Source organism: Corvus hawaiiensis, chromosome 14 (assembly GCF_020740725.1).
Source record: "Corvus hawaiiensis isolate bCorHaw1 chromosome 14, bCorHaw1.pri.cur, whole genome shotgun sequence".
Taxonomy (NCBI): Eukaryota; Metazoa; Chordata; class Aves; order Passeriformes; family Corvidae; genus Corvus; species Corvus hawaiiensis.
The window spans coordinates 11,134,845-11,151,981 of NC_063226.1; the positions used below are offsets into that span (position 1 = coordinate 11,134,845).

At 42.9% G+C, this 17,137-nt stretch overlaps 1 protein-coding gene across 7 annotated transcripts in view; it reads right to left on the minus strand.

Annotated features, from left to right (window-relative positions):
* NRK (Nik related kinase) overlaps positions 1–17,137 on the minus strand; it is a 92,041-nt gene that overhangs the window by 24,637 nt on the left and 50,267 nt on the right. For 5 of the 7 annotated variants that reach the window (XM_048318453.1, XM_048318452.1, XM_048318450.1 and 2 more), the window contains 8 exons: positions 16,421–16,585; positions 15,479–15,640; positions 11,954–12,106; positions 5,460–5,591; positions 4,578–4,645; positions 3,370–3,485; positions 849–946; positions 345–466 (listed from right to left, as the gene is read on the minus strand). In XM_048318453.1, the coding sequence (XP_048174410.1) occupies positions 345–466; positions 849–946; positions 3,370–3,485; positions 4,578–4,645; positions 5,460–5,591; positions 11,954–12,106; positions 15,479–15,640; positions 16,421–16,585 (1,016 nt within the window). The remainder of the gene's footprint in view (positions 1–344; positions 467–848; positions 947–3,369; positions 3,486–4,577; positions 4,646–5,459; positions 5,592–11,953; positions 12,107–15,478; positions 15,641–16,420; positions 16,586–17,137) is intronic. The other 2 variants (XM_048318451.1, XM_048318454.1) reach the window with 2 other exon arrangements.

Sequence of the window (17,137 nt, forward strand, 5' to 3'; positions counted from 1 at the left end):
CAGTTTTCTTTCCCTCTCCTTTTTTCTTGCAAAAATTCCATATAAATGTAGATCAATGTGAAGTAATCCCTATAAAAGCACTACCCAGTATATCCAGTTAAAACAAGACATTTCCTCATTGTCCCAGGGCAGCAAGTCATCAAAGTGTATTATTACGCTGTGCACATCTGATGGAGCATTTACCCCCAGGAGTTCATTAAAAAGCAATTAAATTGCTTAATTACAACTGACATGAGTGATAGTAACTTCAAAGGAGGAGGAATATGTATGCCAGCTTTTTCTAGATATTTAGAAGTGTGTAACAAGAAGAAAAGAATATTAATAATAATAGTAATAAAGCCAACCTTGTGTGGTTCATGTCATCTTCATCACTGCTGCTGCTGACTTCATCACTTGAGGAGGAATAGTCTGCTGCTTTTAACAAGGAGTTGGCACTGTCCTTCACCTTGGCAAAGGAGCCTGGACTCTGAGCAAAGAAAACTCAGTTGAAGAACCCATTGTTAAACCGCATGTGCCATATTTTACTGTCCCAGCATATACAGTTATGGTCACTTCCACACCAAAAAAAGTTTTACTAGGAAGCTGATGCTTCTGTTGGTCCATCACAGGTGGGTGTCTCACACAGGAAAGTGACCAGAGCCAAAACTGGACACCCTGCTGAGGACCTGAGCTGGACACAAGTCAGACCTGGACTGAAAGCAGTGAGCTCGAGCCAGCCCCACACACCCCTCAGGTCGACTCACAGGTGACAGCAAACTCACGTACCAAAACAGAGCTGTCTGCACAGACAGACCCTCGGTGAAAATGATGAACAAATCAAAAATATCAGTGGATTTAAAAGAACCTACTGCAATCTGGCCTGGATGAGAAACTTTTTCAGGCTTCTGATGCAGCTGCATGTGGTTCTGGGACAAAACATTCTCTGCCTTGGCCAGTCCTGGATTCCCTGGGGGGTAAAAAAACCCAAAAGTGTCTTTTTTTAAGTGTACATGCAGTGGGTGAGAGAGCAAGACAAGCACACATAGCTATGACCCAAAGCAGATACCAGTCTCTGCCAACAAACTTCTCTTTTCTCTTCGTTGCAAAGGAAAATCTCATTCCTTGTTTCTCAGTGGTTCTGGATGCTGCAATATTACGTACATAAATTGATACTGGTGCAATTTAATGCTGCAAGGTTGCAATTTAATTTAAGACAAGCAAACCAAACCCTTGGCAACATACTCCCACTGCACATTAGCCACAGTTCCATGGAAAGGGAGCAAGGGAAGAAAGTGAGGGCATCCTAATCCCTTCCTCTGATCCTCTTCCTGAGGAGAGACAGCTCGTCACATCAGCAACTGCTGGTCATATTCCAGCACCAAACAGCCACGCAGCTGTATTCCTGTGACTGCAGACAGGGGGCCAGGAACAGAGTTGAGGAGCCTGAGCCCTCCTACACACCTTTGGGAGCAAGCGGAGGTGCTGCCAAGATTTGGCCCTCATAAAACTGTTACACAAAAACAGTTCAAAGAGTCTGATTATCTAAACCCAACAGGGCTGAGGGCAAACAGCTGTGCTAAACTGCAAATCTTCCTGTTAAATGTGGGCCCCCCTATTGCCTGCAAGCACTGGAAAAAGCAAAACAAGCCTTGAAGGGATGCTCTGCACACAATCCCTGACACAAGAGAAGGGAGGGAAAGCCACTGTACCCTTGCCCTGCTCTGGGACACACTGGCCAGCTCAACACCTGCCTTTTTCAGCAGTTTTTCCTATGACTATCCCACTGTTACCAACAGGAGTCCATGCAGGTTAAGGGGGGAGAATTCAAGCTCACACAAATTAGGATTCATATTTGGTAATTTAGATAGTTTTATCACAACGGTTTCATGTCTTCATCCATTTTTCAAAGCTTTCAAAACTCAGAATTCCTTACTGGTCAATAAGCACCTAAGCAACTCAACAGAACTAATAGCTTTAAAGTATTTATAGCCCTTTCCTGTCCAATTCATTATTCCTGTGGGTTTGGGAAAGCAACAAACTCTATCTGAAATGCCATATGCCAGAACTAGCTGTAATTTAATGACACTTAAGAACTCAAGGAGACAGTTTAAACCACAAGGGAGGTTTTCTATTCTTTCCATTGCTGGTGAGATTTTTGTTTCCCCATGCCAAAATAGCACAGGAGTTACACATCACATGGACCCTGCAAAATTGAGCTGGGCTGTTGTTGTTCAACTCTGTTATTCAAACACAAAATGACATAAGAACAAAAGAAACAAAACCCAAGCAATTTAAAGTGTGCTTTGGATTTCTCTTGAAGAAAAGCTTCCTATTCTGTGTAGCTAGTAAAAGCAAAACTGGCTTGATTTTGTAAGTGTAATAAATAAGCAATTTGTTCCTCATTTATGAAGGGCTTTTAAATTAACAATCTAAACCTCAATATAAAAATAAATGACCTCATAAGCTCACAGGGGTGGTTTCAGAATATTTTTGCATCCACCCTACTTCGACTTGGGCATGTGCGATTCCCCATGATCCCAATCTTTAGTAGCCAATGTGGATGTTAGGCCTTGTGACACACCACGGCTTCACAAAGGGCTACACAAGAAACTGCCCTGCAGCTGACCCACAGAAAACACCTGTAGGAATAGCAAGAGAGGAAAAAAACTGTCCACTTTTCCAGTCCCCATCTGCCAGAACCTCAGGAACCAGAATCTGTACTGCAACACAACCACAAGCAGGCCACTGCATTCCTCCGCCACTACCAGTGACAGCAAAGGAGCTTACTAAGCTGTACTTTGCCTAAATCAGATGGTTTTCCTTTAAACTTCTTTTGCCCTTTTTTCTTTTTCAATTCCATTATCTTTCTGCACATAAAAGGATACTGGAGGAATATTTCATAATATGCTGTAGAGAGAGACTTACACTTCCTTTTGCCACTACATTATTAGAGTGCAGAAATATTAGTGTACATCAACTGCTCAACTGTATCATCTTATCAGTGGGCAGTGTGAAGAGCAGAATTTGGCAATGGGTGAACATCAGTACTGAATTACATCTGTATGTCTGGAACATTGGCTCTGCTGAGTTTCAATTGTGTCACTAACTGCAACATAAATTATTTTTTTTCAATTCTTAATTGAGGCAATTCAAATTTTCCATATGCAAATATATTCATAGTCACTTTTCTGACTCAAAAGAGGAAGTGCTTATATTTTAGGAACACGGAACCAAAAAAATCCAGAGGGCTTTCAAAAGCCTCTCACCAGAGGATGTCATTAAAAGGACATATCCCATTTGCAATGCAGAACTTGACACCCTGCAGAAGACCACTTCATGTGATAGGAGGTTAGTACATTTTGACTGATGGATCTTTGACTTAGGAATCACCTGAGGCTGACCAGCTGCTCTGATGAGATCCCATCTCCCACCGCTTGGTGCCAGGAGTGTTGCTGCTACTGTTTAGCTTCAGAGCGTGTCCCCTGGGGGATGACTGATGAGTATTACTAAACAGAAAGACAAAAAGCAGATCAGACTCATGTGCAGGAACAGACTGGAACAGAGCTCCTGGGCCACCAGATTGAGCTCCCTGCTGTTACAGTACGAGATCATATTCTGGATAATGAAAAGTTTATCTTCACTGCTGCTCAAAGCAGGGCCACCCAGTAGTGAGAGAAGATTGTGGAGGGGAGTTTCCTCTGGGCAGTCATTCTGGGAGATTACAGAGATTCCCAAGTCATTACAAAATATCCTTTTATATTACATCTCCCTTGGACTCTTCAGACCTGTGTCAGTCCTGATTCCAAAATCTCACGGCTTTTACAACTCAAGAGAACTGCTCCACTACCTTCCTAGAAGATACATCAGCAGTCACTTATCAGTGGAGAAAGGAACGCATTGAACAGTAAAATAAGTTGCCAAGCCAGTGGTTCAAACAGAAACCCAGTCTCAGAAGCCACTCGTAACACTGACAATTACTTACATGTTTCTTTTCTGCTTTGCCTCCTGTAATTCCCAAGTGCAGAACATTTAGGGCTTGAGTTCACTTGCAAGTTATTTCAGACTATGTTTCTGACTCTGGCTCATCAGAAATGCTGCACATCACTGTGTTATGTCAGGTAAATCTGCTTCACTTTCCAGCCTCTCCAACACATTTTGTTCCCTGATTAGACATCCAGTGGGGGCTGCCCTTTATTGCTAAGCTCTAGACATCCTTGGTCTTTTCTTCTGGGATATGAAAAAAAATACACCAGCCTAAGGGCAGACTGCCAAAATTGTCAAGATACATCTACAGGCGGCCTGTTCAAGCTACTATCAGGCAAAACAAGCACCACAAGCTGTAATTAGAAGTGCCTGTACAAGGAGTTGAGGCCAGACTCCCTCTCACCAAAGCACCCAGACACCTGACTTTCCTTTGAAACCAGTTCCACTGGCAATGAGGTAGAGCATCTGCCAGATACTTTAGTTTTCCTATTGACAATAAAGCAGCATAAAACAATTAGTTTAAGCATGAAACACAGTATAAGCACAGTGTACGTATGTAAAGTATACAGTGTAAGTTTAGTTTTAGTATAAGCATAAAACACTTTAGAGCTTACCTTGAAAGGCATCTCTGATAGCCAGGCTGATCTCTGCTGTAAAATTTTGAAGTTGTCCTTTCTGGAACCTTAAGGATTTAATCAAACATTTCAAGGCTGCAATTGATATTTTAGATTTAGTCAATAAACCTAATGCTTATTCTGTATCAATGAAAAGGCTAACCAACAGAAATGAACAACGGTTCAGTGGGACCTGTAGGGAGGTATTCCATGATATCAGCACTGAAAGCACAAGTCAGCAGCAGCTGCTTCCAGTGTGCTCCAAGCCTTTCAGTCTTTCAGGGTGCAGACAGAAAGAGGTTTGCACCTTTACTCAGAGTCAGCATCATTCTTGGTCAATATTTAAAGCAGACAGTGAAAGGCATCCGCAGTCACTGAATGCAGCTTTCCACAGGTGGTGGATTACCTTATGTTGCTACCACAGGCTGGGGGATGGGACACACACGCCCCTCAAGTGCAAAGTAATAAAATAAATACACACATGGGCATATGCATTCCTGCTCAAATAGTCTTGGACTTGTTCTTAGAAATTCTGTTAGAAAGAGAAATACACCATCACCTCAATTGCACAAACTAACAAGCTTTTCTGCAACAAGACAGATTTTTTCACCAAATGGGCTGCTACAAATACCTGGTCTAACAAAACAGGTGTTTTCAATCACAGATCCTGCAGATATTATATGTGTGCAGATATTATGCACATACACATAAACCCAGACCACCAACCTGCCTGTAAATTTGCATTTTTTTCCTAGACTAATGTGACCCAGTTCACGTACAAACAACGAGACTTTCAGAGTTTTGCGAAGTGCAGAGGATGGATACTAAACAGAGCAGTGCAATCAACTCCCAAGAGTGCCAAACACCCCGAGTTTCACCCACCTTTGGGGGCTGCTCTTCGCTGTGACTCGTGCTCCAGAACACGTCGTCCTGCCCGGGGCTGAGCGGTGCTGTCACCATGTCTGATAGGGAGCTGCTGTGGTACACGTCCTTATTAGCCCGGAAATTCTCACACTTGAAACAAACCAAACACATGTTGAATTGCACTTCCCTGCCTATGTAACAGGTCGCGGTCTCAACAGAGATGGCTCTGCTTGGGAGATTAAATATTTGCTAAGTGTAGCAGGAGTACTCTGTTTGGATAGAGCCCTAATCACCTTGTTCACTGTGCAGTGAGTTATTCATTTCCAGCATGTTAGGCACAAATCTTCTAAGGTGAAGGGTACAATATAAAGAAATAGTAAACAAATCTATTCTCTGTATGTGTGTGTATATATATATATATACATACACACACACACACACACCCCTTTCTTAAATCTCTAAGAGAAGCAAATAGGTCACTGGCAATGCACAGGGAACTAACAACCTGGATGATGCAAAAAATGCTGTTGAGTAACTACATTTCATTCAAACCTGGATGATGCTTCCACTGCAGAATTTCCATAGTCTAATCACTGTGGGAACCCGCCTCACCTAACTTAGATGTTGACTTCCAAGCTATTCTTTGCATGCCCACCACCAACCCACAGTCAGTGGAAGCAAACTGCCAGCTGCAAACACTTTTAAGTGCTCCAGTGATTATGAGGGGATCCTGGTCCTCCTCTGAAACAAATTTTTCAATTACTTGAAAAAAATAAAGAAAGAAAAATCGAACTTGAGAATGCAGTAAGAAAGAATGAAATTATGCCCAGACTACACCTTCATGGGTGGTCAAGTCCAGGAGATCCCATTGCAGCCGCCTGTGTTTAAAACATACCTCTAAAGGTGTCTAATTAGAGCACTAGGATAGCAAAAACCCCAGTTATAGCAAGGGAAGGGGAAGGAATCAAGTTACTTCCTTACAAAGTCTTCACTCCAAGGGAGCAAGAAGTAAGCAGTGCAAAACTCAAACTGAAATATTCAACATTTGGTCCTCTGATTCTTTCTATACGTAAAAGAAGAAATCTACACACTAATAATCTGCTACACCAGTGTCTTCCAAAGAGGAAGAAACTCAGAGCTAAATGTGTCAGCTGAGAGTACTGCGTTCCTGAAATGAGAAATCCTCTTGGACACAAGACCAAGAGAGAACACACAGAAACTCTGTCTGAGCTGGGCCTGTCTGCAGGGATTGCTATGCTAGAACCAGTTTGATATTACAGAAATAGAAGAAGTATTAGAGAAATGTCTGAAGCTGTACCACTCTGTGCTTCACCTTGTCTGATCTCCCATGCAATGCAAGGCCAGGGCTCTCTGGGAGGTGCTTCTTTCTCAAACACATGGCAAGATCAGCACCTCCAACACTTGGAGGCCTAAGAATGAAGTCTGCAGTTTTTGTTTGAGTCATCGAGGACAAACTCCTGTGTCCCAACTGAGTTACTGCAACTTAGTCCAGAAGCACCTGTAGCACACTTTCCCAAAAGAATGACTCAGATGAGTATTTTATTGATTAATCAGCCCAAGTTTATAAAATTCTCCAGTTTCTCCATCCTAAAAAGTAAGTAACAGTAACTGGAACTTCACACAGCTTTTCAAGAAGATAAAAGGACTGTGAACTCTCTATAACTGCACAAGACTAAATTTCATGGGAACAATGTTCAACGTCAATTAAATATTGACAGGCAGTAATTCTAAAACTAGATAAAGGTGTCAAAGATGTCTCATTGCAACCTCCCATACAGTACTGCAAAGTCAACTGCCAAAACCAGTCCTGAAAAGTTCACGTAAATTATTCAGGGGGTGTTTTTCCTGCCTTTTTGGGACAAAATGTTCTGTTGATACTCTACAGAAAACAGCTTTTTCAGCAGTTGTAACATCTCATAATCTATGTCCTTTCAAAATACCTTTTTGTTCAACACGATTATCTCTAATAATAGTTTTCAGTTAACCAGAATTATTTGAGTAGCAAAGTGTTTACCTGAAGTGATCCATTGTAGGTACAGAAACAGGTTTTGTAGCAGGTATATTATTATCAGAATATAGGAGGATTTTCTTTTCCTTGCCACTTTTTCAACAAGATACATATATTCCTTTCTAAATTACAGCCTTTGAGTCCTGCAGATTACCAGAAAACTATTTTTGTTTACGAGCATGGATGAGCTTTGCTGAGTCATGATATAAGTGACTGAATGAATCCAGACTCTGCCCAGTACACTGGTTCCATGTAAAGCCAGGAACAGACACCTGCTTCCACAAGCAAGCCAAAACCATCTCAGATAAGCCCCAAAATCAGGGTTTGATATTCCCCTTAGGTTTGTATAGGGAAAAAAATTTAAAACCCCCACCTAACAACGATTCTAAACGATCGAGATTTGAACCTTAAATTGTTTTTCTTTTAAGTAATACCTAAAGAACAGCAGCTCTCCTCATGCACAGAAAGCACTGGTAGAGAAAATGTTACCTACTGCGTGTCTTCGAACCATAAATGGACACATAACTGAGCTAAGGAAAAGAACACTTTGATCCACGAAATGGTAACATAAGGTGATATAGCACAAAAGACTCATTACCAGAGTTAGTTTAAAACCATTTAGAAGCAAGAAGCTTTAAAAAGTCAGGCTGCACTGTTTTTTGGAGGACGCCCAAGTTACTCATTTGAACTGAATCTACATAGAGGAGATAGATTTAGTGCAAGTGTTCTTATGAAACAGCATAAGGAAAAGGAATTTCTTAAACTTCTGAGCAGATGTGCTCTGGGATACTAGGGCAGTCCATGGCTTTACCACACAGCTAGCTCTTGTAATATCGTTAGTCTTCTTGTTCTGATTCAGTCACATCATCTAACACAATAGAGAAGATCTACCTAGCAAATCCTATAGGTAAACCACAAGAGTTAATTAAAAATGGAGTTCATTTCAGATGTGAGCTGAATTTTTCCACTAGTCAGGCAGCAGGAGATGCTGGGCAGAAGATCAGACTCAGTGACTTTGTTCAAGAAGCCTCCGTGAAATTCTGCAGGCAATCCAAAACAGCCTATCCCACACAATCCCGCCACAACCAGAGAGCCAGATCTGCTACTGTACTGCAGCAAACACAAACCTGGTACAAAGCAGGTGGAATTGGTACACTCTGAACAGGTAGTATCTCACATTTCCCTCAGCAGATTGGATGTAAGGCATTGAGAAATCATGCTCCTTTCACCTCAGGAGCTGTGTTAAGTTTTCCAGCGAAATAACTCTGAGAGAGATTTGGGCATCCAGGATGCGCCACAATATATATCACAGAATACAACGGTTGAAAATAAGTCATTTTTGTCTGAGCAGAGCAGTGATGGCAGATAATCCCTCTCTGACAAACCTGTCTGGAAGCTCTCCAGTGCAGCATCTGTGATGAATTCAGCTTGCATTTTAACTCCACAGTTCACTTTTATTTTAAATCAACAAGGCACCCACATACTGAACTTCACAAGTATATTGTTGTGCTTCTAATCTCCAGGTGACTACCTGACCCATCACTTGTATCGCCCAAACACCTCATCCAGTTACAGCAGGCAGCAGGTCCAAACATGCTGCCATTAGCATCAACAGCTGCTCCCAATCAGCAAAGGGAAAAATAAGCCTTCAGGGGATTTATAAATTACCCACTGAAGTTCATGTGGTCTCCATGTGAACACAGGCAGCAGACTGGCTTCTCCCTATCCACGCACACCGTCAGTGGGAGCTCTGCCTTGTGAGGGGGTACCAGGGCACCTCCCAGCACGGAGGGAAATCACTTGCTGCTATTATCCTTAAGTAACATCATACTCTAAACAGCATATTTTTTTTGTAGTGTAGTTTCCAAAAGAAATGTGAAAGAAGTTGGTAAAATACTGCCTCATTCCTCACCACTCCCCTCAGCAGCTGGGAGAGATGCTACAAAACAGGAAAGCACTAACAGGATGCAGAGGAATGATCACTTGTCCCAGGTGAAGCAGTCAGTCTAGAACAGAGCTCCTCTCATCCCAGGAGAGGCACCTTAGCAGGGCAAGGCTATCCTCTGTACAGCTACCATACTCCTGCAGAATCCCAAATGCCCTGCAATAAACTACGGATGCTCCCACTGCTATTACAGGGCTGAAATATTTGCCTCAGGCAAGCTGCCAGCCTCTGCCCAAGGCTAAGATACAAATGCCCTTCTTGTAGACCTTGCAACAGCTCTCCAGTGATTTGATGTTACAAGCCAGGCCATCAACTCAGCCCACTTACAATACTTGTGACTTGAAACAACAAACAGGCCCTGGAAAAAAGGGATGTGAGAAGACACACATAAATATTTTTCCAGGTAAAAGCTATCAGGTGAAATGAGGCCCTTCCGCTCACAACATCTGTCTCTGGTGATTTTGCCATCATCACCAAACAGCAAAGCAACCTGAACAGGAAAGGCACAGGGAGGCTTTGACGCAGAGACACTAAGAGTCTGCTTTTATCCACCTCCCAGACTGGCTCCAGGGCACAAACCAAAGCAGGATAGGGGAGAGCTGCTTCCCCATATCCTGCTGGGGAATTTCAATTGCTCCGGTATCTGCTGGGAAAGCAGCACAGTGAGCTGTAGGCAATCCAGCAGAGTCCTGGAATGCACAGAGGGTAACTTTTTAAGGCAGGTCATAGGCAGCCCTGCCAGGTGGGGCGCAATACTGGTTCCAAGGGTCACCAGCACGGAGGAGCTAATCAGTGACGGCAAGGTTGCAGGCAGCTGGGGCTGCAGTGATCACACACTGGTGGAGTTTACAGTCCTGAGAGTATGGCTCAGGCAAAGAGCAAAGTCAGAACCCTGAATTTTAGGAAAGTAAAGAAATTCTTACGATGAGGGGGGTGCAACACCAGAGAAGGCTGCCCAGGGAGGCTGCAGATGGCCCCTCTCTGGAAACATTCAAGACCAGGCTGAACAGGGCTCTGAGCAACCTGATCTAGTTGAAAATGTCCCTGTCATGGCAGGGGGGTTGGACTAAGTGACTCTTAGAGGTCCCTTCTGACCCAAACCATCCTATGATTCTGTGACCTTTCATGCAGGATGTTCACCTGAAGCTCATGCCAAGCAAAATCAGCAATGAGTTTAAGAAACATTTAGGATAATACAACATGATCTCATAATAATAACCCATAATTACAGGTATGCTCAAAGAAGTATACAGGCCCACACTGCTGCTTTGGTCAGGCAGTGTGACATGCTCTGAAAGCAGTTGAGCTGAAACCAATAACCCATCCTCTGCAGTCTGACCTTCCCTCTTTGACTCCTTGATCCAATGCAGAATGAGGCCACAAGATGCCACAGCAGCACACAAACAATGCCTAAGCCTGATGTGAATCTCACTCTCCTGTGGGTAGCACTAGCTAAATCCCACAGAAGCAACTGGAGAGATGGATACAAAAACTACATCCATCCATCCACCCATCCACGCATTCAGGAGTCCAGCAGAAACTGAGAGCTGCCAAGAATAAAACTAGTGCTATGACTGTATGTCCCCTCTGAGGGGATGAATGAATGCAAAAATGAAATACTATGTAAAATGTACAGGCAATGAGATTATTCTGGCCACTGCACACTTTCAGAATAAGTGGAGATAGCCAGGCTAAATGAGTTGTGCTCCCACTTACAATAGTTTATTCCATTTTTACTTGCTGTTTGGTTTTTCTTTTGCTCACATATGCTTACAGTCTTTTTCACAAGAGACTGGAGAAAAAAAACCCTGCAGCCACTTCCAAGCCACTTCCTTCATGCGCTATGAGTAGGATGTTGAAAGGAAACTCGGTTTGTGGGCACATTGTGAGAACCATGAATCACCTCTTCCAGAACTGGTAAAAATATCAGGAGTTAAAATGTTTTGAGAAAAGGATTCCAATGGAGAACTTCATCAGAGTGCTTTCACTGCATAGGTACTGTTTAGATCCCACTTTACCTCTAATACTGGAAGTTTAAAAAGACTCAGACTTTCTGGGCTCTATCCACAGGCAAAATCTGATTCTGCATTGCTACTTATTGTATCTCCACATACTTCCAGATTATTTCAAAAGATCACGAAAAATCTTGATTGTTTACATGGTTTCACTAACAAAAAATTTTGGATTTGGACTTGTTTTGTGAAGTGCCATATACACTTATGGCACCATATAAATAATACATCATCCAGGGACTGCAACAGCACTGTCACTCAGACTTTGTGAAACATCTGAGAGGAGTCTCATGGAATCAACAATCAGGCATCAAGGATAAAAAATAACTGTTGTCTAACCCTGATCTACAGTGCTTAAGTATAATTCCACATAGAACTCAGCAGCAGAGGCGGTACCACAAAACCTCTGAGCTGGTTTGCACAGGCCTCAGTCATTTGTGCCAGAAGCGAAGGGGATTCTGTTTCTGATGGGTTGTCGTGCCTAAAACCACCCCAGGCCCCTCCTCCCCAGCTGGGGCAGCAGTACCTGCACTACCAGGGCTCTCTGTGGTGCGGGGGTGCAGGGGCTGGAGCTGCTCCCGGATCCCATCCTGGGGTGTGGAGTGGCCTCGCGCCCCAGCACCGCTGGCCACTGCGGGGAGGGCTGGATGCTGTCACTCTTCTTTGCTCGGTCCTCGGCCTGGGAAGGACAAAAGCAGCAGCACATTGCACAAAGAGCCCCAGGCTTTGCAGGCTGGATGCTGTCCCATAGCAGCACAGAGCACACCACCTCTGATGGACCTTCCCATCAAGGAGGACAGCCCTGGCACAGTACAAACCACTATTTCCTCTCCATTTGCAACCCTTCCTTTTCCATCAAGCTTCCAAGCTGCAGAAAAGAGAAGGGCCTGAGTTTCCACCTGTTGCATTCTAGGCCACTCCTTTGGAGACAGGCTCCTTCGGAGGAATCATCTACCCATACTTACTTATCTTTGACAACATGCAGCCTGTTTTGATGTGCATTTATTACCCCCTTCCACAGCACTGACATTACTGCATGTTGCTTTCTACCTTAAAACACTTCTAACACTCTGTTTTTTGGTGTGTTACTTGTACTGTGAGAAAGACTGAAGAACATGATCTAGAAGGAATAAATTTCCTGAGGGCATTGCTCATTACAAAAGTCTTTATCCTGTGGTTTTGACCCCACTACTCTTTTCAATTCTGTTCAACATGACTAATTCTCATTCTCTAGTGTAAATCTTGAGCATATTCTCTGATTCAGCAGCCTGGAAACAGCTCTACACAGTAAACTAGAGATTAATGCCATAAAAATACCCTGTTATCTGTGTTGGGGTGGGCATTCTTAATGGTATCTCTCAGTATATCTAGATGTTTGTGCCTGTATCAGAAAGGCAAGCATATTCTTAGCCCAGCCTAGAAACTGCTGAGGACATGGAAAAATGATTCCACTTAGTCTCACAGATCCCCACTGTGGGAAAAAAGAAGACCAAAACCTTTAAAAAAAACCCCTTAATAAACAAGCAACAACAGCTAAACACCATGAAATTCTAGCCCCAGTGAACAGGCTCTTGAGGCCACATTTTCATTACCTGCAACTTGTAATAATAAAAGGCAAATTTTACCATAAGCAAGAAAGAAAATGTAAAAGCCAGATATGATAATTCACCCCCCAGCTCTGTCCTCAAGGGGAGCTTGCATGAAAGGCTTTATGATCCAGATGCAAACTCATGCAGGTGACACTTTTGGGCTGCCAGAACTGATGCCAGTTGCCATCCAGGCACTGAGCTAGTGCAGTATCAGCCCGAGCTTGGAGTCTTTGCCTGTCAGTTCCTTCACTCTGGTGCCAGTGGGACCAGATAGAGCACAAAGTAAGCTCACATCTGGGCACAGATGTGCAGGGCAAAATTGTCCTGACCTGCTGGGGACAAGATAAGCACAATGGCAAAGATACAGAACTCCCAAGAGTGGGTTCTGCACCCCCAAACATTAAACCTGAGGCTTTGGAGGGCTTTAGGATTCTTTGTTTTTAATGTCTCAATGAAACAATAATTCTTGAGGGTTTCTGTGTATAGATGATTGGTTCTAGAAATGCCACTGACCCCTAAAAAGTACAAACAAACTCACTCTTGAGTAGGCTACCACTGTCCCCAGGCAGGTCCCTCTCAACAGAGGAACAAACACTTATCTGGATAATGAACCGGAGATGATCAGCATCAACAAGAGCAAAATCACTGACTTATCCCTGTTAAAAACAGTTACAACTTTAAAGCATTCTTAAATTGTCACAAATAGTTACGACTGCTGACAAAAAAGTCTCAACCAAAGAATGCAATCCTGTACCACCAATTACCAATTTAGTGGAAGGATCTGTGACTTCCAAGAAGTTCTGAGATTAACTAATAATACTGTACAATATCCTTAAAACTAGAATACATTATGGTAGCCATAATGACAAAAGCCTCATGCTGTGAACCTAAAAAGCAACTAATGTGCAACTAATGATAATGTATTTCACTACTAAATTAAAAGCTAACAGTGACTGCACACTAAATTCTGGAACATATTTCATTTTGCTATCAAGGAGTTATTTACAAAACACACGCTAAAACCAGAGATGCGTATCTAAGACAGTATTTTATTGGTTTTTTGTCTTCTAACTAAAATAAAGTAGAAAATAAATTAATCATCTGAGCTGCATTTTCACCCACTAAAGACCTAGTAAAGGCAAAGCTCTTCTATTGACTTTAATGTTGTGTATTTAGCAAAAGCAGCTTACTTCTCTGTCCACACTCAATTTACTCCTCAGCTGGAGTAAGACCCAGCCCTCCATCATCAAACAAATAGTGATTTCAAGAGAAGTTCATTAAAATTTCAGTAATGATTTGTTTCGTCAGTCAGTACAACAAAGCCTTTAGAGCCAGGGCATTTGTGGTTTTGACAGTTAAGTTGTACTTCAAACAGAATTACTCTTGTTTTCACAAACTGCTCCTCTAACAAGGAGCTTAATATCTTTTATTCTCCTGACTTCATGTTGCTGCTTGGCTGTTTGCAGACTCTATTCAGTTACTAAAATTCATCTTTTCACCAATCCTAGCAGTTACATTTAACTATTTATCAATACAAGACATTTCAGCTTTTGGAATAGTTGCAGCACACACACACAAGAAGATGACAAAGATGGCATGTGCTTAAAGACAGCAGCAAGGTGTTAAGAAGCTGCACTCTGCATTTCTCCTATTTACATGTGCATGAGCTTTCTTCATGTCTCTGCTTGGGCATTTTGGGAAGATACTTTTGCCATGACTGCAGAGAACATCACATCCACTCTTCTACTGAGGAGGGACTGTGAGCTGCTGAGATTTTTGACCCAGACTTTAGTGACAAAACAAATCACACCAGCTGGGTTAACCAGTTGAGATTATACAAAAAAAGCAAAATAAGCATGCTAGGAATGAGGAGATAACATATGGAAATGGACCCACAGTTTTTCATGATATGGTGACAGTGACCAGAATGAGTTGATGGGTAGAAATACTGTCAGAGTTAGCAAAGGAGGAAAATTGATTACAATATAGGCTGACTATATCCATCAAACCTTATCCTGGGACATAAAAAACAAGAAAAGGCATCACTGCCTGCTGATGGGGCACAGAGATCTGTGCTCAGGAGGCAGGATGCCATTCTGTGCCTGGGTCAATTCTGTGAACCCTAACATCAGGCAAAGACCTCATCTAAATCTCAGATGGTATTACCTTACTTCATGCCTCTTTGAAAGATGAGGGAATGATACCTACTTGACCAGAAGAATCTTGTTTCCCCACTCATCGATCAAATCCTTCTCTCAACTCAAGCAGAAGTGACAGAATAATTCTTCCTTTCCCTTATCCTCTGCATATTAATGGAAACTGAAGACTGTAGCATAAGTGTGTAGTAAGACATAGGTCAAGCTCCACATGCAGGTTTAAAGATCAGTCTGCTCTCTGCTTCAGCATTCCTACAGCATCGTAAACTACAAAGCACCAAAGTGCTGCCCTGGCCAAGACAGTACCTCTTTGCTTGTGCTGCTTGATGGAGGATGCACTCCTGTGTCTGAACTCGTGGAAGGCTCCTTCTTCTTCTGCTTGTGGTCATGCTGGAGAGACAGCAGCTGTGTCTGATCTTTGGGGAGAGTTCGGTGCATCTTCCTGTTGTGCTGCCCATCTTCCATCTTCTGAAAGCAGAGAGTGATGAACTTCAGAGACAATTATGCCTTGGAGGACAACCAAGAGGCCTGCTGGAAATATTGGCTTTTCAAAGAACAAAGTGACCACAATTCCAGCAGGGCCGACAGAAGAGTCAAAACCCCGAGCAACAGGAAGAATGAAGTGGCACCAAACACTCTCTGGCTTTTTAGACAGCAGGTCAGAAAATCGTATTTGTTCTTTTTACTTCTACTAAAACCAGAGGTCTTTAACCAAACACCGCATGATTCTGTTTGATTACAAATCAATTTGCAGCTGAACATTAGAAAAACATTGTGGCCAAGGTGACAAGACTTGATAATGACAGTTCAGCATTAAAATTAACCTCTGCTCCATTGTTTTTGTGAAAAAGAAACAGTCCTGGTTACAATGTGAATGCGAAATGGGGAGTGGAGATTTAAGCTTAGGTTTAGCTGATGCTGGAAGCTTTCAGGGTATTTTATTTATTTTTATTTATTCCTTTTATTAAAGGAAATTTAATCAGACTGAAGATCCTTTCAGCACAGAGAAACAGCAGGGACAAAAGTGGGAGAGGCAGTGTCCCTGCTGAAGATAAAGGAGGGTGACTCAGTAACATCTAAGTTAACTCAAAGGAAGGCTGAACCTGAGAACAAGAGGAGTAAAGGCATTAGTGAAGTCCTCTTTGGTCCATGACTCAGAGGATGGGAACACCCTTAGGGAACTGAAAAAGACATCAGATACAGACACAGGGAGCTGCAAACTGCTGTCAGCAAACACCCTCTTCATACCTGCTTCTTTTCTAATTTCCTCTGTCCATCTGCTATGAAGTATTCATCTTCCACAACTCTTTTGTCTTCTTTACCCCTATCCTGTTTCCTCTGACTGACCTTCACCTCTGGCCACCTCTGCTCACACTCCTGCTTCCTTCTTAGCTCCTGCTCTTGCCTTTGGTGCTGGAAGAGAGCCAGAGAATAACATTGCTTATTTTACTTTACTTTTGTACCCACCAATTACTGATGTCAGTGATCATACATCACAAGGCCCATTTCCTGCTCTGCAGTCACTAAGGGGGGAGACACCTGACACATCACAGAGCAAAAGTGGGCAGGGACAAGCTGCCACCACCATGCCTGCCAAACCGGAGTGGAACCTCTGCCCTTTTGGCAGCCCAGGGCAGATCTGTCATTAATGAGGCATGTGAGATCTCCCTGACAGCCAGCAACTAATCTAATGACAAATGTCTTCCCAAGATTTCAAGAAGGAAGGGGTTTTTTTCCAGAGTGTTCCCATTTTGCTGGAGCAGCACTGCTTCACAAATGTCAGCTCTGGAGTGTTCACACAATGCTTGAGTTTTACCAGATACCCAAGAGAAGAGACATGTTGGTGATTTCTGTGTTGTGCCACATCAAGAAAGACACTGAGGGGTTGGAGTGTCTCCAGAAAAGGGCAACAGAGCTGGGGAGGAGTCCGGAGCAGAAGTTTTATGAGGAGCAGCTGAAGGAGCT